The 22,165-nt window shown below is 36.5% G+C and overlaps 2 protein-coding genes across 3 annotated transcripts in view; both read right to left on the reverse strand.

The window, feature by feature from the left end:
- Nucleotides 1-14,687, reverse strand: part of neurl4 (neuralized E3 ubiquitin protein ligase 4) — a 30,374-nt gene extending 15,687 nt beyond the window's left edge. For both annotated transcript variants that reach the window (XM_051914911.1, XM_051914910.1), the window contains exons 1-13: nucleotides 14,482-14,687; nucleotides 7,360-7,876; nucleotides 5,629-5,694; nucleotides 5,102-5,532; nucleotides 4,457-4,568; nucleotides 4,210-4,298; nucleotides 4,059-4,131; nucleotides 3,698-3,971; nucleotides 3,398-3,579; nucleotides 2,010-2,095; nucleotides 680-842; nucleotides 363-573; nucleotides 173-249 (exon numbers count right to left, since the gene is read on the reverse strand). In XM_051914911.1, coding sequence (XP_051770871.1) covers nucleotides 173-249; nucleotides 363-573; nucleotides 680-842; nucleotides 2,010-2,095; nucleotides 3,398-3,579; nucleotides 3,698-3,971; nucleotides 4,059-4,131; nucleotides 4,210-4,298; nucleotides 4,457-4,568; nucleotides 5,102-5,532; nucleotides 5,629-5,694; nucleotides 7,360-7,876; nucleotides 14,482-14,646 — 2,446 coding nt within the window. In that variant the 5' untranslated portion in view covers nucleotides 14,647-14,687. The remainder of the gene's footprint in view (nucleotides 1-172; nucleotides 250-362; nucleotides 574-679; nucleotides 843-2,009; nucleotides 2,096-3,397; nucleotides 3,580-3,697; nucleotides 3,972-4,058; nucleotides 4,132-4,209; nucleotides 4,299-4,456; nucleotides 4,569-5,101; nucleotides 5,533-5,628; nucleotides 5,695-7,359; nucleotides 7,877-14,481) is intronic.
- A 917-nt stretch (nucleotides 14,688-15,604) lies between these two features.
- shbg (sex hormone-binding globulin) lies at nucleotides 15,605-21,480 on the reverse strand. Its single transcript, XM_051914913.1, has 8 exons — nucleotides 21,306-21,480; nucleotides 20,044-20,135; nucleotides 19,705-19,894; nucleotides 17,375-17,536; nucleotides 17,125-17,284; nucleotides 16,910-17,046; nucleotides 16,264-16,450; nucleotides 15,605-16,086 (listed from the first exon to the last, which is right to left on the reverse strand). Exons 1-8 carry the CDS (start codon nucleotides 21,384-21,386, stop codon nucleotides 15,929-15,931), a joined length of 1,167 nt encoding a protein of 388 aa, XP_051770873.1. The 5' UTR covers nucleotides 21,387-21,480; the 3' UTR covers nucleotides 15,605-15,928.
- Between the last annotated feature and the right edge of the window lie 685 nt (nucleotides 21,481-22,165).

The raw sequence follows: 22,165 nt of genomic DNA on the forward strand, positions 1-22,165 counted from the left end.
TCTAAAAGCAATCAGAAGCAGCAGCAGGCAGTGGTTTGAGTGAAAAAATTCACTAGTCTCAAGTCCGTGGCCAGGGGAAGGCTAAACATAAATCGGCGCCTATAATCAGTGGTATTTCTTTAGTAAATTATTGGCGTTTTATAGTAACTCAGGGTGTTTTATACAAGCTCACCTGCTTCTATTGAGCCTGACCAGCGATCCACCATTTTCTGAATCACAATTTCAAAGAGCTCTCCATCCCGAAGGCACCTGTTCAGTAAAACACAAACATAAAATATTCATTTAATCAATGTCTGATCCATTAGGATGAACCAGCATGATCTAAGGGCACTTTAAAGAGTTCATGCTAAAACAAAAGTAACCTGTTTGAAATAACGATGGCATCATTAAACTCGCTGCGGCAGTTCTGCCTAAGTGCCGTTCGGCCACCGTTAGTGATGACTGCGTTTGTGCCATGCAGCTGATGAAAGCGCAGGTCGTTGGCAGCTGTAGCCCCCGAGACTGAACATGGGCTACCAGGAGACATGGCAGTAGGGCCCTCAGAACTGTCATCAGGCAAGGGAGGGAGATCGGCTAAAAGAGAGAGAGATGAAGATTTTTAACTAAAGGTCTGAAGACACCTGGGTACTTTAGGTTGTCTACCATCCTTCCATTTCTACACCATCCTTGTTGCCCTCACCCATATCATCCATGATGGTGGCCTGGGCAGCCTGTCCATACAGGTCCACAACTGCATACACGCTGGGCGGAACATTCCAGGCCGCGGGGCCTTGAGGCACTCCGTTCACAAAGAAATGCAAACTCCCATCCTCCTTTCGGACAACTCCCACTGTATCTCCAGCCTGTAAACATTCACATGAGGCATGTGAATATAAAATCCTAGCAGCTAAACTAGGATAAGTTCCCAAGAATTTATACTTATAACTGTTATAGCAGGCATAAAGGTCTCATAGAATTCACCCTGGTAGATATCAAGGAGACATTTAAGGAATAGGTCACCAAAAAAAAGAAAATTTTGTCATTTATTCGGTCACATCACTCCAGTACAAACTCATATGACTATCTTTCTTCTGTAAAATAAAAAAATAAAAAATAAAAAATGTTTTAAAGAATTTTCATGCAGCTCTTTACCATTAACAGGTCATATCTGACCTATATAGATAGGATACTACATATCTTTGAAAAATCCTTAATCGTTAAAAGATCGCAATCTCAATTCAAACACCTACCCGATCTGATTAATGACAATGATTCGCCTGTGTCTATTAAATCTTTGACAAAATCACACCGGAACATTTTAATCTGCATTGGCGCTGCTGCTGACCCAGAGAAAGCAGCTGTATAGGTACATGTATAGGTATGAAACCGCTTCACAAAGTCTTTTCAACCGCACAGTATTGTTATTTCTGTGTTATAAATATTCATATTATCACAGAAGATCTGGGATAAAAGTTTATAGTTCAGATATAAACACTGATGTCTACTGAAGTGATCAAAATAGAGTAAATCACCTTTTAAAAGTAACATGGCACTTCAAATAATGATTGTATTGATTACATCGTTACGCCACCAGGTGGCGACACGTGGCTGTTAAAAATGTATTTGTCATTGAATCATTCAATCAAGAGATCATTTCAAAAAATGCTGATTCATCCAGTAATGAATGAGTCTTTATGAATGAGTCATTGAATTATTTATTTAAACCGATTTTTTTAAGTAATTCATTCAGATTAATTAAACATTTTAAATAGACGGCAGCAATTAAAGTAAATTACATGTTATTTTGTTTAGTTGCCAAAGTTTCTGCACATCACTAGTGGTCACTATAAACCTATTGTTAAAAAAAACTGTTTGAAGGTTTTTCCAAAATTCTACTTTTGTGTTCCACAGAAAAAAATAACAGCATATTTGGATCAATTTGGAATGATATTAGAATGTGTAATTTTTCATTTTAAGCAAACTTTCTTAAAAAGACTAAAAACAGAAGTTCAGCTGGACTTCAAACTCACTTTTAAACGGTCCAAGTTGTGCCCGTATTCATCAAGAATTGTAGTTCCATTGTGCATGACACCATTTCCTGTCATCATCCAGGTTCCTGTGGAGATAACGTTAGATTAGTTATCTGCCAACACTCATGAATTTTACATTCGATGCTACAGGTAAGGTGGCCTTGACTCATTGGCTCTTTATTCAGTGCTTTCAGTTGTGACCTGTGGGTAACTATTTGGGTTTCATTTCAAAGTATTATTTCACAGAAACTGCAAATTGTTTTCTTTTAGAAAATATAAAATCTAAATTGGACAAAGGAGGTGTGGTGGGAGCTGTCTACCTGGATTTAAAGAAAGCATTTGACAGTATAAATCATGAGGTTTTAATTAATAAGTTATCAAATTATAGTTTCTCACTAAAGGTAATTAAATGGATAAGATCATACTTTACTGATAGAAAACAGTGTGTTCGGACTTCACAAATAGTCACCAATCCTGTTGGTGTACCTCAAGGTTCAATATTGGGTCCTTTGTTTTTCAGTTTGTATATCAATGACCCACCTGACATATCTCTAATTTGTTAAAAAATTCATGTTTACATCTTAATATCAGTAAAACTGTATGTATGTTTTTTCAAAGTTTGCAAACAGAGATCTACAGATGTTATAGTAGCAGGAAGATGATTATCAGCAGTGCATAAGTATAAATATTTAGGCATAATAATAGGCTCACAAATTACATTCAAAGAACAAGTTAAAAAAGTTGGCTTTGAAAATATTGGATAAAAAGTCAAATTTATATTATCATTGTAAAAATTAAAAAAAAAAAACTAAATATGATCTTTTAAAATGGGAAAATATGATTAAATTGGCAGATATTTTATGTAAAATTCTGCGTGGTATGGCTCCACCTCCACTTAAAGAGTTTATTAGACAAAATCATAATTCATCTACTAGAGCTACTAATAGAGGGGATGTAAAATACCACATATAAGAAGTGCTTTTTGGCAGAGAGCCTTTTATTTTAGAGCAGCACATACCTGGAATACTATACCCACAGAACTAAGAAAAATTACATATTTTATTTATTTTTCTGCACCTATAAAACAGTGGTTATTATTGAATAATCAAACGTGTCTTTATAATTTGAAGTAATGGCTTGTTTCTGTCTCCTTATATTTAAAGTAATTGTGTTAATATGCTCTGGTTATGGCTATGTTTGCTGAAATGTGCTTTTACATGATTCTTAATATTTTATGTACTTACAGACTTTTTACCATCAACCTGCCAGGGACTACAGATTAAAATTAGCCTGTATGGCTAAATCTGGCACATTTACATGATGTACTTGTTAATTAATATAGATTGTCCCATTAAAAAATGGCCATGGCAACTATGGCAGTGTCTTACCTGAGCGCAGGTTGGTCATGGTTGATGGTAGCTGAAGATAGGCGGGGTTATGAGTCGTCACACCGATTTCTATAGAGCCTGCCCATTTGTCCACCATTTTGTCGATGCGCACCTGGAAAACCTCATTGGAGTGCAACGGACGGTTGCTAAGCACAACGCCATGGTTGAAGTCATCCGTCGCACTGTGCCAGAGATCAACATTTCATTGAACTGCCCCCACAATGCAGTGCCACTATTATTAATGTAAGCAGGTAGAGATCAGTTAATTAAAATAGTAATTTTTTGATTAAATGAACTCACTGAGGCCGTAAAGCAGTGCGGCCATCACTGATGATTGCAGCCTTCTGCCCACAGTTTGAATGGAAAAGCAAGCGGTCCGGGATATCAGGCTCAGGAGTCAATGAGAGAGCAGGCCGAGGCCGGCCCACGTCAGGTGACAACGCCCTCATAATGGCATTGTTGCGGCGTAAACGGTCACTATGGTTATGGTTGTGGACAATGGTGACCTTAACTGCCATGCCATAGAGATCCACCACTCCATACACTACGCCAGGAGTCTGATTAGCTGCAACCCCTATAAAATCATTTCGCAAAAGTATTTTAGAAAATTCTGAACTAAGTGTGAATCTCTTATTTCTGAGATCTGAAGTGCCACTTTCACCTTGATCAATGCCATTAATATAGAAGTGCAGAGCTCCACTGGCTTTCCTCATCAGCCCTATGTGATCTCCCTCCTATAAATGACAACAACATCTTGAGTATTAGATTGCATGAGATAAACATAAGACCTACAGATCCAGCAGCCAACTTACCTGGAGTTCATCCAGGCTGAATTCACAGTATTCCCGACGAGTCCCCTTCCCATTGGTTAAAATCCCACAGCCACTCATCATGATTGTGCCTTAAAGACAACAAAACGTGATGAATAATGTGATTTAGTTATTTCAGAAAGCCGTCGGATACAGCTGTCTCCACACAATGCATCGCTAATACAAATGTACCTGCTATGTACATTGAAATAGTTGTGTGAGAAAAGTTTATTGATAAGAAAGTGTGTACCTGAGCGTAAATTGGTCATTGTTGCAGGGTAGTCAAGATTATTTGGGTTGTGGGTTGTCACTCCAATCTCAATGGAACCAGACCATTTATCCACCAGTTTGTCGATGCGAATCTGAAATAAACAAGTGTAGCAATATATACTAAATAACTGATATATACAGTATTTATACAACTTGCCTCCAAAGTATATTCTTGAAAATTGCCGAAAACAGTGATTAAAGACTATTCTAACTTTTGTACTTTAAATAATAATTTTGAAATAAATAAAATAAAATTAAATGAAAAGAAAAATAAAAAAATAAATAAAGTTACTTTAAAGAAAAAGTGTTTATCTCTTTTCAGCTATTTCAATAATCAAATTCAAAGAAAAAAAAAAATACATTTTATTTTTAAATACTTGATAGAATACTTGGTAAATACTAAATAATCTTAAATACTGTCCAAATAAAAGTGGAAACCTTTACTTTGTTTATACTTAGAAATTACATTTAGTAAAAATTTGATACTTTTCCCCAGTACTTTTTACACTTCTGCATATAATTATATACATACAGTTTTTTTGCACAGAAAATCCTCCTAAAATATCACAACTAACACTTTTTCTAATAAAGGCTGTCATCACATTTAGAATATAAAGGCTCATACCTCAAACATTTCATTGTGTCTGAGTGGCCGATTGGTCATGACGACTCCGTTATTGAACTCATCTAGCGGCCTCCTCCTTTCCGCTGTCTTATTATTGTTGCTAAGTTTGATCAGCGTGCCACACTTCTCATGGAACAGCAGTGCGTCATTGGTCGTCATGCCGCCAGCGGCCACCCCCAGCCCCGCTGCCCCACCAGAGCTCCCCGCCGGACTGCTATTGCTGCTACTGCCTCCGCCTGTTCCTCCGCCACCAATGCCACTATCGCTTCCTGTTCCTCTGCCTCCACCGCTACTTCCTGTGCCACCCCTCGAGGAGTCTGAGCAACCTCCTCCACCTCCCACTCCCAAGTCCTCCCCACCCTCATCCTCTGAACGATACAGAGATACAATGGCATTGTTGAACACATCAAATAACTGATGCTCAGTCAAAACTGTGAGGAGAACAGGAAAAGAAGAGCAAAAGATACAGTGAACCACAATGACATCGCATATTAACGATTACTATCTTGGGCTGGTTTTTGACTTACCACTATCAGGCTCAAAATTGTTTGGAAATTTGTCCGGCCGACTGTGCGTCCTCGACACCTCAGGCACTGATGAGAAAAGAAAACAGTGAACATTTGTTCATCACAATTGGGGCAGTGACATATTAGAGTGTCCATGACAAAGAAATGGAAAAATCTTTCAAAAAGTAAAAATTCATGTACTAGATTTTTAGAAATGTACTCTTTTTTTTCATGTTGGTTTTAAAGGCACAATATGTAATTTTCGCCACTAGAGGTCGCTTATTCAAAACAAAGGCGTAGCTTGATGATGCCGTGAATGAGCGTGGAATCATGGGAGTTGTAGTTTTCGCCTCCACAGCCAATGGAAAGCAATCCGACAAACTCGGGCAGAAATTGTGTTCATGGATGAGCTAATGTATTAAAGTTTTATTAACATTTTGTGGAATGAAGCAGGGTGGGCCGAGAGCCACGAGAGTCCACTGGAGCTTTTGTTATGCATTTACTGCAGTCGGCTGCTTCTGCTCTTTCGTTGCTTATGTGGGGTAACGCAGCGCTGTTTTACATGGTTAAAACAATCATACTAAATATGTTTGAGTCTGTTGAAAGTTGTTATAACGTTTGTGCATTCGCTCGGTGGCTGGTATAAGAGACTTGTTGCACTTTGCAGTAATCTAGATCGATATTAGAATATCATATTAATAAAAACTGGATGACTTGTGTTGCTAAATTACATGCAATTAATTTAAAAATATATTGTATGATGGAAAAATCTCTCTCTGATATGCTATGTTAGCCACTTGACAAAATAGTGTTGTCTCTGAGGCATGGTAAAAACATGGTACTCGTGGTAAATCAAGAAAACAAGCGATTCAAACAACTAACCGTGTTGAGCTATATAACAATGATTAGTTTTCTGTTGATAAACGTATCCAAACAGTTGCTCACCCAAACACATAATATATTAAAACATCTTTGGTGTTTCCATGGTTTCTACGAAAGCAAAACTGGAAATTCGAGGGTAACGCAGATATAACGTCACTGATTTCTCTGGATTTAAAAATTATTGGAAACGTTTGGGATACTGTAAGTATACAAGTCAACAAAATATATAACATTGTTCTAGTGGTTTTTGAATATTTTAATCTAAAAATCTTACATATTGTGCCTTTAAGAAAAGCTTTAATTGAATAACCCTAAAAATATCAAATGGTGTATTAGGTGTAACCATCAAGTAAAATGTAATAACATATTTTTCTTAAAACTTGAATACATGGTAGTGTACACATCTGAAACATTATTTTCAAAAAACGTTTTTAAATATACATTACGGGTCAAAAGTTTACTAATTACGATTATTACTGTATTATGGTTTTCAACATTGATAATAATAAGAAATGTTTCTTGAGCACTAAATCAGCATATTTAGAATGATTTCTGAAGGATCATGTGACACTAAAGACTGGAGTAATGGCTGAGTATATTGGAGTAACCTTTGACCAGTGTGTATTTTTCATATTTATGTGTGGTTTCAAAGCACCATATGACTTAGATCTTTAGTGGACAAAAGTTATTCAAATATTAATAAACAGTTTTGTTAAAAAAATATATTTCTAACAAATAATAATAGAAGATTATACCAAACTAAAGGTTTCCTTGTCAAGGATTTTTAAATAAATGATAGATACAATATTACGTTATTCAAGTACTTTTGAAGACCTCTCCATCACTCTATACTATGTGGTCTAGTTTTACCTTCCTCCGCTGATCCATTCATCACTGCTGTTGTAGCACCAGCTGCAGACAGCACAACAGCTCCAGCCCTATCATCGTGGCTACGGCAAGCATCTGCCATTATGGACACTGCTTGCATTGACACCATCTCATCCTCCACCTCTTCATTCTCTTCCCCTTCCATTTCAGATGGGGGTTCACAGCTTACCACAGTCACTTGGGTACACTTCCCATAGAGGTCCACCACAGCCCACAAACGAGAAGGAAGTCCAGTGGCGGCTGTACCACAATCCTGCCCGTTCACCCACAAGTGCAGCTCTCCTTTCCCATTCCGCTGGATCCCCACACGGTCCCCTTCCCCCAGCTGGTCCAGGTCGCGACCGTACTCCTCCAGGACTGAGCGGCCGTCCTTCAGCACAGAACAGCCGGACACGATCCACGAGCCCCCCTTCAGCCCTGTGGCACTGCTGGGAAATTCCAGACCGGCTGGGTCCAGCGCAGTCACGCCGATCTCTATAGAACCGCTCCAAGAGTTAACCTGGACCAAAGGGAAAAGAAATGTGAGTTAATTAAATGCTAGTCAAATTACAGTTTGTTTATCCCAACTAATGAAGCATCTTCATTGATTTCTCCCTTTATAAATTATCTCAGACGTCTCAGAACCATGGTACATTGGTTAGTGCATGCGATCATGTCATGTTGAGCTTTGGTGTTCATTTGAGTGGCACAAGTTCAAGCCAGGCCTGCAACATATTATGATCCTATGTTCACCTCAATAACTTCCTATGAATTGACAAAATCAGTAATAGCCTAGATAAATAATAAATATTATTTATACATAATAATTATGTAATAATAATGCCTTTTTTAGTTCGTTCATGAACAAACTATAGGGTGTATTCACACTTGTTCGACTTGTAGTTAGACCATTTAGTTCTAGTTCGCTTAGTGTTCACGATGTTATTTTTAACACAGAACCTAAAGATATAAGACAAAAGAAATGTTTTTTATGACATATTTTGCGATGTGTCGAACATCCAAAACAATGCTGTGTGCTGGGCTAAATACGCTCACTGTATGTGCGTACATACGATGGAATATGATGGAGCTGACATCTCATCTTGTGACATCATGTCCTGTTTTGTTTACATTTCTTTGGCATTTGTTGAGCTCATATTTCATTCGAACCACAACAGAGTTCGTTTGAAAGTGGACCGAGACCCAGTCTTGGTCCGCTTGTTTGGTGCGGATAGCAGCATTCACACTTAGGGTGTATTCACACCAGGAAAGTCTGCTAGTTCAGTGCTTGCTTTGGTCCAGACCAAATACAATGTTGATTTTTTTTTTTGTTTGGTGTGGTTCGCTTTCACACAGCCCTTTTTGCAAGTGAACCAAACTTTGTAAACAAAACCACACGTGTGCTAAGGTCATCCACTCATTGGACAAAAATTCTCAAGCAGAGAACCGTACCAGAGTTCGTTTGGAACCGGACCGAGACCACCTCTTCAGCTGGGTCTCGGTACGGTTGTTTGGTCCGCACCCAAGTGCGACTGCTGTATTCACACCTGCCCAAAAGATCCTCACCAAGGGGGGAAATGAACTTGAGTTTGATTCAATCGAACCAAACAAGACAGGTGTGAATACACCCTTATTCAAAAGAAACACACTAACAGAGCAATTGCAACAGGGTTAGTTTTAATCGAACCAAACATGCCAAGTGTGAACACACACACCCCTTGTTTTGTTGTGATGTGAGCAGCTTATGTTTTTTTTAAAACACTGGCTTCGAAATTCACGTTTGAGTTGTTATTAATGTTGTAGCACAAAACGTGAAAGTTGCTGCCTGTATGCGGATGCTCATTGCCATAATATACTGCTTGTTAGCTTCACATTCCCCTTGCAGCCGGCAGATAGCTTAAATTAGACTGTAATATCATCTTACAAGTTTCAGAATAATGTAACATTTATTTGATGTTCTCTCTGATCTCAAATTTTCAGTCAGTATTGATTTACACATTTGAATCACCAAATCAGCATATTAGAATGATTTTCTGCAGGATCAAAATTTAAGCATAAGAGACCTCTTTCAAAAACATTTGAATTTAAGTACATTTATATATATTTACCCTTAATTAGAGCTATACTGAACCAAGAAAACTGTTTATATATGATATAAAATCCAAAGAAGAATCATGTTTACAGTAATCCACTATTGAAGTCTATGTGACTCATATTTCTGTTCAAGAAATTATAATGCTTCTTCTGTTCAAAATTGTGTTATCCGAGCTATGAAAGCTGTCTAAATCATCCTTTTAGTGATGGGCCTACCGTTTTAGACAGACAAACAGTTATGCGTCAATGTATTTCCTGTGTGTGGGGTTAGTTCCAATAGAACAGTACTTTGTGGATGGTTACTTTCTTTTTTTATTCATTAATTTTCTTGCCCACAGACTTTCATTACTTGCATTACTCTACAAGCCATACTTGTTTGTTTTAAAGAGGACCTAAGCACTGTTTCTGAACTCCATGAAATGCTTCGATTCTAGTCTTGAGTTTTCTTCTGGGAACGTACACCAATTCCAACACACTGGTCCAGTTGACCAATCAGAGCACATTGCACTTTTCGGAAGGAGGGGCTTAATAGAATCAGGAACTAAACAGAGTATTACTGACAGACTGGAAAGAGAGGTGCTGCAACAATGAACATTCAAGCATGAAAACCTATTCTAGCAGACCCCAAAAACAAAACAAAAACTTTGTAAAAAAAAAAAAAGGGCTTAATATGGCCTCTTTAACAAAGACCAAGGTGAAATTATTTTCGTTGGCAATTAACATGCAACAGACGCCGTTAATAAAGGAACATTCGATGAAACAAATTTCCATCTCAAACCATTCAGTGAAATGTTGTCTCTAGATTTGCATCATCATTGCATTCCTCAAATGTCTTTATGTTTATGGTATGTAGGTTGTCAGTGGAGCAGGGCCGTGTGTATCTGGGTTAAGGCAGGCTGAGAAGAGGGACAGGCGGCATTGAATGTGATAAACTCATTTCTCTAATCTGGTTACATAAGTGACCAGTAATCTGCTTCATTGTCATTTTCCTCTCTGTCTAGAAGTGAGGAAATAGAGAGAGTGAAAACATACAGGAAACAGGAATAATATCAAGGCACATTATGAATAATATTGTTTTGCTGTGCACTTCCTTTATCAAACCTCAATTTCCAGCTCATCATAGCCACATAAAACTGAAAGTAAATTGTTTAGACTGCATTTAAATGATCAAATCTGTCTAAAACACATCCTCTTAAAATCCATTTTTCTAACAAGCACTTTGTGTAGGAGCTGACTAGATGCAGGAGAGGAAAAAAATAAAAAAAAATAAAAAAATAAAAAAATAATTATATATATATATATATATATATTATATACACAGCATCAGCCTATAAATGCTAAATGTTTCCAGATGACAACAAGAAAGTACTATTGCAGTACCATGATTTGTATATTTATAAGATTATTGGGTCTCATTCACTAGTAATTGCATGGATTATTTCGTTTTTGTAAGCACAGGAGAACTTACCTAACACCTAATTCATAACATGCATCTGCAAAAATATACATTTTCTTGTTCGAGAAGCCAATTTTCTCGGATATACATCACAATACGTAACAAAAGACTATCACAACTTATGTTTCATGCCGACTTTATGCAAATTTTAATGAATTTGGAGTACTAAATGAGCGACCACATGCCTTAACAGTCTTTCATCACTCTCGGTAAACAATATGATGCTCTCTAAAGTAGGGGTGTGCGATATATATCATCTACGATAATTTCGTAATTGTTGTTTTAACTATGTGCAATCTGACATTATCGAGTATGTCCCTCACTTTGCAAAAACCAATAAAACCATGCCTAGAAAGTGCATACACTGCGTGATGTAGCCTTTTCGGATTAGGTTAGACAACTGCTTGTGCGCATTTAGGGTGCACTGCATGATTACTCTATTAAAATGTAGTAAAAATGCCCCTGTATGAGTATTTGTCTTTTAGGCTATATTTATATCATATGATATAGTTAAGCAATCATATTTGAATTTTTTTTAAATATCAACACGATTGCAAATGCGATATTGATTTTATACAACAGTTTAATAAACAATTAAGTGACTTACATTTTAGACACAATATTGTCTGTTTTTATCGGAGTATGACATCAAAGTAGAGCGAGAATTATTCAAAAGCATACAAAACCCTCTGCTCTCTAATCACTCTCTCGATTATGTCATACACCGATCGGTTTGCACACCGCTGCTTCAAGACAAACGCACCTGAATGCTTTGTTCTTGAAATGATCAACCATTTAAACAAATCGGTTTAATGTCACAATGATTCACTTATGAACAGTGACTGGCAGTTTTAGTTTCATATTTAAAGTATCTTTTTAATTTCAAAATCATTTTATAGATCATCAATGTTTTATTTTTAAAACATCAAAACATTATTTATGCATTTGTAACTGCAAGTTTAATGCATTTATGTCATCTCTGAGCTGCATTAAACAGTCTATGTAAATACATCTAAATGCCACTTCAGATGCTGCTTGTGTTTCCCCTGAATTGCAAAGACTGATTTTGCTGATACTGATTTCATTGATGCATAAATAGATAAAAATAAATTTAAAAATTTAAAATTAAAAAAAGATAATAAATAAATTATGAATAGGCTATTTAATTAGGTGAGAAAAAATACCCTTATAAAAAGGTAAAAATGCAGATAAAAGGTAAAAAAAAATCAATTTAAACTTATTGGAAAATGTAATACCCATCACTGCTGTGCACCATCGCACAAAATATGAAGAATAACAAAAGTTTAGGAGTCAGCTGTCCACAGCAGTAGGCAAGGTACCAGCACAATAACACACTCAGCAAAATACTGCCTAATCATCGTCATCGTCAAAATCCCAGAAAATATTGAGATATAATTTTTTGTCAATGTCAATATCGCACATACCAGCATGCGCAGCAAGGTCCTCAACCAATGCCAAGTGTGCCATCCTCAAAACAGTTCTTACACAATAAACACCTACAAACCCAGATTACAGACCTCTGATTAGCCAGCTGTACATATGCATATCTGCACTGTTATACAGAGAAACCTTAACAGCTCGAGCTATATATAAACACAGCTTTTCTTACTTTTCAATGCATATGATGAAATATATTTAAGATGAAATATCTAGGTATAAAATTTAATCTTAACATGGTTATAAGGCCACCCAGAGTATGTGATTTTTGCGTACATGCAGTTTCAGTTTTTCTTTCCTTTTTCCTAAATTTAGAATAAAGTTATTGGTGAATAACAAATGTGTACGCATGTGTACACATGCTTAGAGAATGTGTTGAGTATTAGGTTGTACTTATTTTCCCAGAAAACTTTCTGGAAAGCTTGCCATCTGTTCAGCACTACTTGATAAATTCAGTTATCTTATACTGACCCAATGTGTAAAAAAAACAAGGTTTTAATATAACACCATCCTTCTCTGGTGGTCAGAACCATAATATATATCTTACCTCAGATGAAATTATAATTAGTTTTAGTTGCCTTCATAGTTTGCATCTACATTAATTCTTAAGACCTTGATCACTGAATCACTGGTTTTATTTTATTCACTTTTAAAATCATAGTCTCTTTAAGACACTTATATACACTGCAAAAAACAAAACAAAAACAAACGGAAGTGGCAGTGGCTGTGTGAGAAATGACCTGCTGGAAAGCCATAAGGAACGTGAGCAGACAGCAAGGTCTATCTTAATGAAAACTCCATTGACAGCACTAAAGACTACCAGCATAAACTAAATGCTGCTCAACCATCTATTGAAATGTATTAAGAGGGATAAAAGTAAGATATCCTAGACAAACATTTTTAAACATGTTTACATTAATCAGCTGTCTATCAGTCTTAAAAGGTGTGAAACAATACTAAGAGAATTTAAGAATTAAGCAGAGGACATCAAAAAAATTGTATCATTTTTAAACTAGTAAGATGATATTACAATCTGATTTAATCTGCTAGCTGCAAGGTGGATGTGAAGCGAAAACTAACAAGAAATATATAATGACAATGAGCATCTGCATACAGGCAGCAACTTTCACATTTAGTTCCAAAACATTAATTACAAACACCTCAAACGTGAATTTCGAAGTTTCGAATTTTCCAATGCTTTTTTTGTTTTTGTTTTTTGAAACAGAAGCTGCTAACATGTCAACAAAACTGGGATAACTTCTTCATGAACGAACCAAAAAAGGCATTATTATGTTTATTATGTATCTAGGGTGTTCCTGTTGTCACTGATTTTGTCTCACAAAATGGAGGAAAAATACTTGATTTATATTTGTTTGCTTAAACAATCTTTACATACTTTGTAAACAAACAAAAAAATGTAATACTAAAATTCATGGAGCCTGGGACAAAGATTTTGTTTGGTTCATTTCTCCCCTAGTCCCAAAGAGTGTGACCCTCTCTAGTCATAGGGCCTGGAACAACGTTCCTATTTGTTCTCTGTCACCATGCTCTGCTTGTTTTGGTCATTTTTTTAACGAATCACCTGAGTGATTCAGTGACTCGCTCATAACACAGGAAGATACACTTGATGTAACCTGCGGAAAGGGTCACTGAACAAATCAGAGAACAAATTTGAAAGAATTCAAATGAATCGATTCGCTGGAATGAGCCAAAATCTGTAGCTAACGGCATCACAAACGGTTTTTACTTTACATGGGCTTCCGATGGGACAAATATAGTAGTATTTCTCAAAAATATGCTGTGTATATCCAGGCCATTGTGATCATACACGGATTCATCTCGTTAACCCCATGACAGTCCAGGAATAGCCAGGCAGGACAGCATCCAAACATCAACAGCACTGACAAACCATGACAGATCAATGCAAACCCGCAGCACACACGTCCTGAGACATCCACATACCTACAGACCACACATGACCTATGAATAAGCTCTGACAGACCGTCATACTTAGGTAATGAAACACTGCAGACGATCTGACACACACTCACACCCTTTTCTCGATCTCTCTCTCCCTCTCTCTCTCTCTCTCTCTCTGGTGAGACATGCTTGTTTACCTTCTTGTCGATGCGGACAGTGAAGACATCGCGGTCCCTCAGCGGCTCCCGACTGAGGACCAGGCCGTGATTAAATTCCTGTACCGGCTGATTCCGTTGAGCGGTTCTGTTGGAGTTCGACAAACCGATCAGTTTTCCGCTGCGCGGATGCAGCTCAGCCGCCATCTTCGCACGGGCGGCGCGGTGCACGACACCAAGCGTCGTTTTGCGACAGTAGAGTGCCGCTTGTGGGCAGTTCGCCCTCGGCTGTGGGTATATTTTGGCGTATCAGTTGCAGTGGTAACTTCAGTGTTTTACACACAGAACATAATTTTTAGATGGGGCAACAAAAATAAATACTTATTTTTTTATATTAGAATGCAGAAAACGAGCAAGGGCTGATAAAAATGGATAAATGTAATGAAGGTAGGTTTTATGTAAATACAGACAAATTACAGGTCACAACATCAAATTAAGTTAGTGGTAAATTAAATAACACACTCACACGAAAAACAATAATGATATATCATGTTGGCGTTTACAAATCTATCAGTAGCTGTTCTTAGCTGTTTTTGGGAATTGTTTAAAAAAATAACCCCATTTAAAATTTGTGGGCACTATACTACGTTTGTTGAAAAAATCCTCTAGATGGCAGTAGATTACAGATAAACCTTCATAACTGATTTATGAAGCTCGTGAAGGCAAAATATTAGATGGGTTTTTGATTTATGTTCTAGATTTTTTTTTTCTTTTTATTTCGTTTTTGCTATATTAATATTATATATACAATGTCTTTTTTTTATTAGTATTGTCCTAGACAAAAACTTTGTCTCAAAATATGAAAATCCACCATGCATATATTAAGTATTAACTATGATGAACAAAGATTTTGACCCACAGTGTTGTCATTTCCACCACAATAGTTTTAGGGAAAATATAACTTGTGATTAGACTATTTTTTGACTCATGTTAAGCAGTAATGTTGTCAAATTATACAAAAAGTGTCAAAATATTATTCAATTCTTTGTATTTAGTATACATAGATATTAAATTATCTATTGTAAAACAAAGGAGCTGGGTTGAAAAAATATAGATTTGCTCATCAGAGGCATTCGTGGAATGATAAAATGAATGAAACCACATATTTTATTGATTTTGATTTATTTTGTTCACTGAAAGATGTTCATTGATAAACATTCAATTTTAGATGTGTTTGTAAACAGTTCAATGGGATGTTCCTTGTTCAATCATTAAATTACTGTATTAGAAAGACATACCGTTTAATTTCAAATGTATTTTATTGCTCGATGTAACATAACAGCCCATCAGTACATTTTTGGAGGTTATTTTTGGGTCACCTGAACATTCAGCATTTTTGAACAGGCCTATCTATTCCAGATATAAGATGAGTGGACCATGAAGGGAATACTAGAGTTTAGCCTGCCAAGATTGTTGCCTTAAATCTCTATTAAGTGAGTTCATTTATTGCTTCTGTAGGACAGCTGTGAGATGACACCGCTGTGTGTTTGTACAATGCCCGATCAAGATCAATGACCTGGCCCTGGACAAGGATTTTCTCCAGACACCCACGCAGGTAATGTGTACTTTTTTCCGCCTCACTGTCACCTGAAAAAAAAAAGAGTTCAGAGAATTGACTATATACTCCCAGAGATAAGACACAGCTGTCTACTTGACAGATACAAGTTAAATATAAAGAATTTAACACAGAACATAGAGGATATTGGTGAATGGAAGAGTACTTGAGCACGGAAATTCTTGCTCACTTCCACCTCGCAAATTTACCTGGCACTCCCCCAAAAGTCAGTAGCATCCCCTTTTTCCACATAGTGAAAAAGTCCAGACTTTCCGTTTTGAGCTCTGGTTTGCTGTTTACCACAAGTGAATGTTTCAGTATGGTGAAAGTAAGTGTTGCAGGTTCACGGGGAAGGGCAACAGTTTCCGATCCCTCTTTCAGGCCCAACTGCACCTCCTGTTACAATGCAGATAATACTTAGGTCCCATTAGTTAATTTTAGTTAATGCATTAACTAACAATGAGCAAAGCATCTATTACAGTATGTATTGATCTTTGTTAATGTTAGTTAATAAAAATACAACTGTTCATTGTTAGTTCATGTCAGCACAGGTCCATTAATGAATATTAACAGATTTTCTTTATAATGTTTTAGTAAATGTTGAAATGAACATGAACTAAGATTAATAAATGCTTTAGCATTATTTCTCATTGTTAGTTATTATGTTATTTACATTATTTCTCAATGTTATGAAAAGGTTGCTTTTAATAGACCTGTATACATTTAAATGAAAGTAAGAGGATCAGATGTTAATATATGCATCAGTTTTCAGTGAAATAATCAGTGGTTTCATCGTTTAAATACTAATACCATTTTGTTAATGATGCAATGGACTTTTGTGTACTATATACATACCTTGACATCTTTATGCACATCTAACTCTCCCACAACATGCTGAAATCCTGGGCTTTGGAGACTCAACGTTGTCCCGGTCCAAGAGCCAAAGATCTCGACTGTGATACCGGCCTCTTCTGTCTTAATTCCAGGAAGATCTGCCATTATATGTGCATGGAAAGATAATGTTATCTCATGTGCAATGCAAGTTTAAATATACATGATTTTTCACTCACCAGATGTATTAAACATAGCCACTCCAGTTCCTGGAAAATAGCTCCCTCTCTTGATCTCAGAGAAGCAGGGCCTGGGTTCCCATGTTGAGTCTGTGTCCCAGGGGGTGCTGAGATTTAGCCAGTGCCCTCCTCTAATACAGGCATCCATTTCCGGTTCAAACTGAGTAAAAAAAAGGACTGTGGTCAGTCAATGTTTTTTTTTTTTCCACTTTTCAATTAAAATATTATTGGAAAAGGCAGTTAATCTTACTGGATGGAAGAGCTTTTGTTTGTCCACCAACATGCCACCAAGAGCCAGACGTATCTTTCCTGTTAGTTCATCTTCTGTCAGGTTAGAATGGAGACCGACTACAAGCTCTGCCTTGTTGTTTACCTCTAGCACCACAAATTTGCCCTCACTGCGCAATTCTAGCTGTCCAAAATCATCAGAGAATACTTAGAAGATTGATCACCTAATGAATGATTATGAAATGATAAATGTTCTAAACAGAGCTTATATATACAGGTGCATCTCAATAAATTAGAATATCATGAAAAAGTTTTTTTTTTTTAATGTAATTTAATTCAAAAAGTAAAAACTAAATATATTCTAGATTTATTAGACATAAGTAAAATATTTCCAGACTTTTTTGTTTTCATTTTGATGATTACAGCTTGCTGCTCATCAAAATAAAAAAATCAGTATCTCAGATTATTAGAATATTTAATTTCATGTTCTATTAAATTACCATTCTCAGGATATAAATACTGGATTTAGGTCAGTAATCCCAATAGCAGTCATGGGGAAGTCTGCTGACTTGACAGTTGTCCAGAAGACGATCATCAAGACCCTCTACAATGAGAGTCATTGCTGAAAGAGCTGGCTGTTCGCAGAGTGCTGTGCCAAAGCATATTCATGGAAAGTTGACTGGAAGGAAAAAGTGTGGTAGGAAAAGGTGTACAAGTGAAAGGAATGACCGCAGGCTTGAGAAGATTGTCAGGCGAAGCCGATTTAAGAACTTAGGAGAGCTTCAAAAGGAGTGGACTGAAGCTGGAGTCAGTGCATCAAGAGCCACCACACACAGACGTCTTCAGGAAATGGGCTACAACTGTCACATTCCACATACCAAGCCACTTCTGAACCAAAGACAACGTCAGAAGCGTCTTACCTGGGCTAAGGAGAAAAAGAACTGGACTGTTGCCCAGTGGTCCAAAGTCCTCTTTTCAGATGAAAGTAAATTTTGCATTTCATTTGGAAATCAAGGTCCCAGAGTCTGGAGGAAGAGTGGAGAGGCACAGAAACCATGTTGCTTGAAGTCCAGTGTGAAGTTTCCACAGTCAGTGATGGTTTAGGCTGCCATGTCATCTGCTGGTGTTGGTCCACTGTGTTTTCTGAAGTCCACAGTCAACACAGCCATCTACCAGGAAATTTTAGAGCACTTCATGCTTCCATCTGCTGACAAGTTTTATGGAGATGCTGATTTCATTTTCCAGTAGGACTTGGCACCTGCCCACACTGCCAAAGGTACCAAAAGCTGGTTCAATGACCATGGTGTTACTGTGCTTGACTGGCCAGCAAACTCGCCTGACCTGAACCCCATAGAGAATCTATGGGGTATTGTCAAGAGGAAGATGAGAGACACCAGACCCAACAATGCAGATGACCTGAAGGCCGCTATCAGAGCAACCTGGGCTTCCATTACACCTGAGCAGTGCCACAGGCTGATTGCCTCCATGCCACGCCGCATTGATGCAGTAATTCATGCAAAAGGAGCCCCAAACAAGTATTGAGTGCATAGAAATGAACATACTTTTCAGAAGCCTGACATTTCTGTTTAAAAAATATCCTTTTTTTATTGATCTTATGAAGTATTATAATTTATTGAGATAGTGAATTGGTGGGTTTTTGTTAAATGTGAGCCAAAATCATCACAATTAAAAGAACCAAAGACTTAAAGTACTTCAGTCTGTGTGCATTGAATTTATTTAATACACGAGTTCCACAATTTGAGTTGAATTACTGAAATAAATAAACTTTTCCACGATTCTAATTTATTGAGATGCACCTGTATGTATATATATGTGTGTGTGTGTGTGTGTGTGTGTGTGTGTGTCATAAAAGAAGTCTATTTCAAATATTTCTATTTCTATTTGATATTTGAACTTTCTATTCATCAAAGAATCCTAAAAATAAAATTATCACTTTTTTCTTCGAAAACATTAAGCAGCACAACTGTTTTCAACATTGATAATATAAAGAAATGATTCTTGATCGCCAAATCAGCATAATAGAATGATTTCTAAAGGATCATGTGACATTGAAGACTGGAGTAATGGCTGCTGAAAAAATAAATTGCATTTTAAAATATATTAAATACAAAGCAGTTATTTTAAATTGTAATAATATTTCACAATATTACTGTTTTTGCTGTATTTTTGATCAAGTAAATGCAGCCTTGGTGAACACAAGAGACTTATTTCAAAAACTTTTAAAAATTTCACAGAGCCCAAACTAGTAGCACATACAAATGGTTGTTGCTTTAAATTGCCATCAGGGTTCAAAGAAATCAGTAGAGATTAAAAAAGATAAACATTATTTACCAAGTGCCAGGCCCCGTCATTGAGTTTACGACCTCCCTTTATGCTCACTAAGATGTCTGCTTTCCCAATCTGCATTTCAGGTATGCCATCACGCAATGAAAGCACAAACCAGTCCTGTCCTTCTTTGGTGTCTCCATAAAAGATGGCCCCCTCTGGGTCAAGGGTCCGAAACTCAAAGTAAGATCTGATGCTGTATGTGTGAGGTAAGACAGTGAATTCTACCACTAAGATGTTCTGTATGTTTAAATTAGATACACGATTACCAACTACAGCAGCGAAGCACAAAGGAATTACAATTTAGAAAGTAAAGTGAAATCCACAGATTTCAAATCAACTCACCTTGTGATGTCAGAGAGATTTGCACTCGTCTGCATTAAAGGAGTCCATTTGGACTGTCTGTGTGCAAGATTGACAACTTCCGTGCCGGATATCTGTCTCAGTCATCCCAAAAACCAGAGAATGGTTTTGACATCATACATCAAACATCATGCAGCAGCCAAGCATACTCAGATTACATTTAGACATATCTCTCTCACTCTCGCTAAAAGCTAGGTAAACACAAGCGTCTGTGATATCCCAGACAAGCCGCCAGTGTAAATACTGCTGCCCCGGGCAAGTGTGGAACCAGGGTTCAGCGAATTCAGAGTCAAATACGCCAACGGTGCAATGACTTTGTCAGCTAAAGTTGCTTCCTGGCCAGCCAGTCAGCTCAAAATATACATTGCCTGCAATGTTCTATCGTATGTAATAAGTTTTCCAATGTAGAATTTGAACACGTTAGCAGGTGCATAGGCTCTTTTTGTTGTTCCAATCTGATCTTATTTAACATGCCAATACTGGTTAAGGATATTAATATTTCTCAAATAATTAAAATATAATTATTACAAAAAAGAGCTTATATATATATATATATCCTTTAAATGTCATAGATGTGATGAATTAAGAATTTTAAATTATAAAAAGTATAGTTTTATAAAATCTTTTATATAAATCCAAATAACTAAATTTTTATTTTATGTGGAAGTAAAAAAAAAAAAAAACACCATAGATTATACATTATTATCTATTGTATATCTAACCAATGAAATTGGCTTGAATAATTTTCACTTTAATATAATATTTCCATTACATAGTAATGCTCACTTAACAGTGAGCGATTTAATTGAATTTAGGAATTAATTTAAAGAAAAGGCAAAGAAAGTTTATTTTTTTGGCATCAATTGAACTCATTTCATAGTAAAGCTTATATAAATAATTCTAATTATTCTGATATTACCAGAAGTCGTATTTTAGTGAAATGGATCAAGCAAGCTGGTAAGCCTCAGTATACATAGATTCTTCATTCATGTGTGCTGTCAACATGTAGCATTTACTTTTCAATTTTCTGAAGATTAAATTGCATGGTAACATTTGCTTTTGCAGTTTTATGCTTACATATCATACGTAACATAGTAAAAAAGCACCGGTTTCTCAACATAATTGCATAGTAAAAAACAAAAGGCCTTGATGAATATACATATCTCTTGTAGCTTGTGAAACGCTAGTTAAAAATATTTGTTTTTGTTTTTTTTTAGACCATTCTTCAGAGATCTCATACTCACCTGATTACTTGACACTCCCCTGCACAGCAGAATCAGGTACGGGCCTAACAATAGTATGACCGCTTCCTTGAAATAGTTCATTCTCTTTTACCTCCGGAGAGACTCCGTCAGACTACCTCTCTCTCACTCTCACTCTCTCTCTTTTTATCTGAGAAGTGAGTAAACTCCAGTCTAGCACACAGCCTCCCCGGAAGAGACTAAAGATGTCGACATCACAGAACCGGAAAATATTGATTTTGGGCTTGTTTGTTTGAGTGTGTAGGTATTTTGTACGCTGAGGGTTCCTACGCAGTTTGGAAAAGTATGGAATTTGATTCGAGTCATTTCCAGGTCTGGATAAGTATGGAAAAATATTTGTGTTTCCAGACTATTGCCCCTGTTCATTTTTCTAAAATACAAAATTAAGAAAGTCTCATACAACAGATAGGGCTGGGTTAAAAAATATCAATTTCTCATTTTTAATCGATTCTCATTTTTATTAACCGATATCAATTCTTAAATCCCAAAAATATATCTTTTATGCTGTTTTCAGTTGATGATAAACAAAACTTTGTAGCGCGCCTCCCATCCAAAAATCACAATAAGCTTTGTGCTTAGTCTCAGCTTTCAAATTCTGTCCATTTTATTACAAAATTCAAACAATAAATACTGTTTTGGTGCTATTTAAAGGGTTAGTTCACCCAAAAATGAAATTTCTGTCATTAAGTACTCACCCTCATGTCGTTCCACACCCATAAGACCTTTGTTTATCTTCAAAACACAAATTAAGATATTTTTGATGAAATCAGAGAGGTTTTTAACTCCCATAGAAAGCAATGACTATTTGTTAAAATAGTCAACGTGACTACAGTGGTTCAACC

The sequence above is a fragment of the Ctenopharyngodon idella genome, chromosome 12 (genome assembly GCF_019924925.1).
Source record: "Ctenopharyngodon idella isolate HZGC_01 chromosome 12, HZGC01, whole genome shotgun sequence".
NCBI classification, from domain to species: Eukaryota; Metazoa; Chordata; class Actinopteri; order Cypriniformes; family Xenocyprididae; genus Ctenopharyngodon; species Ctenopharyngodon idella.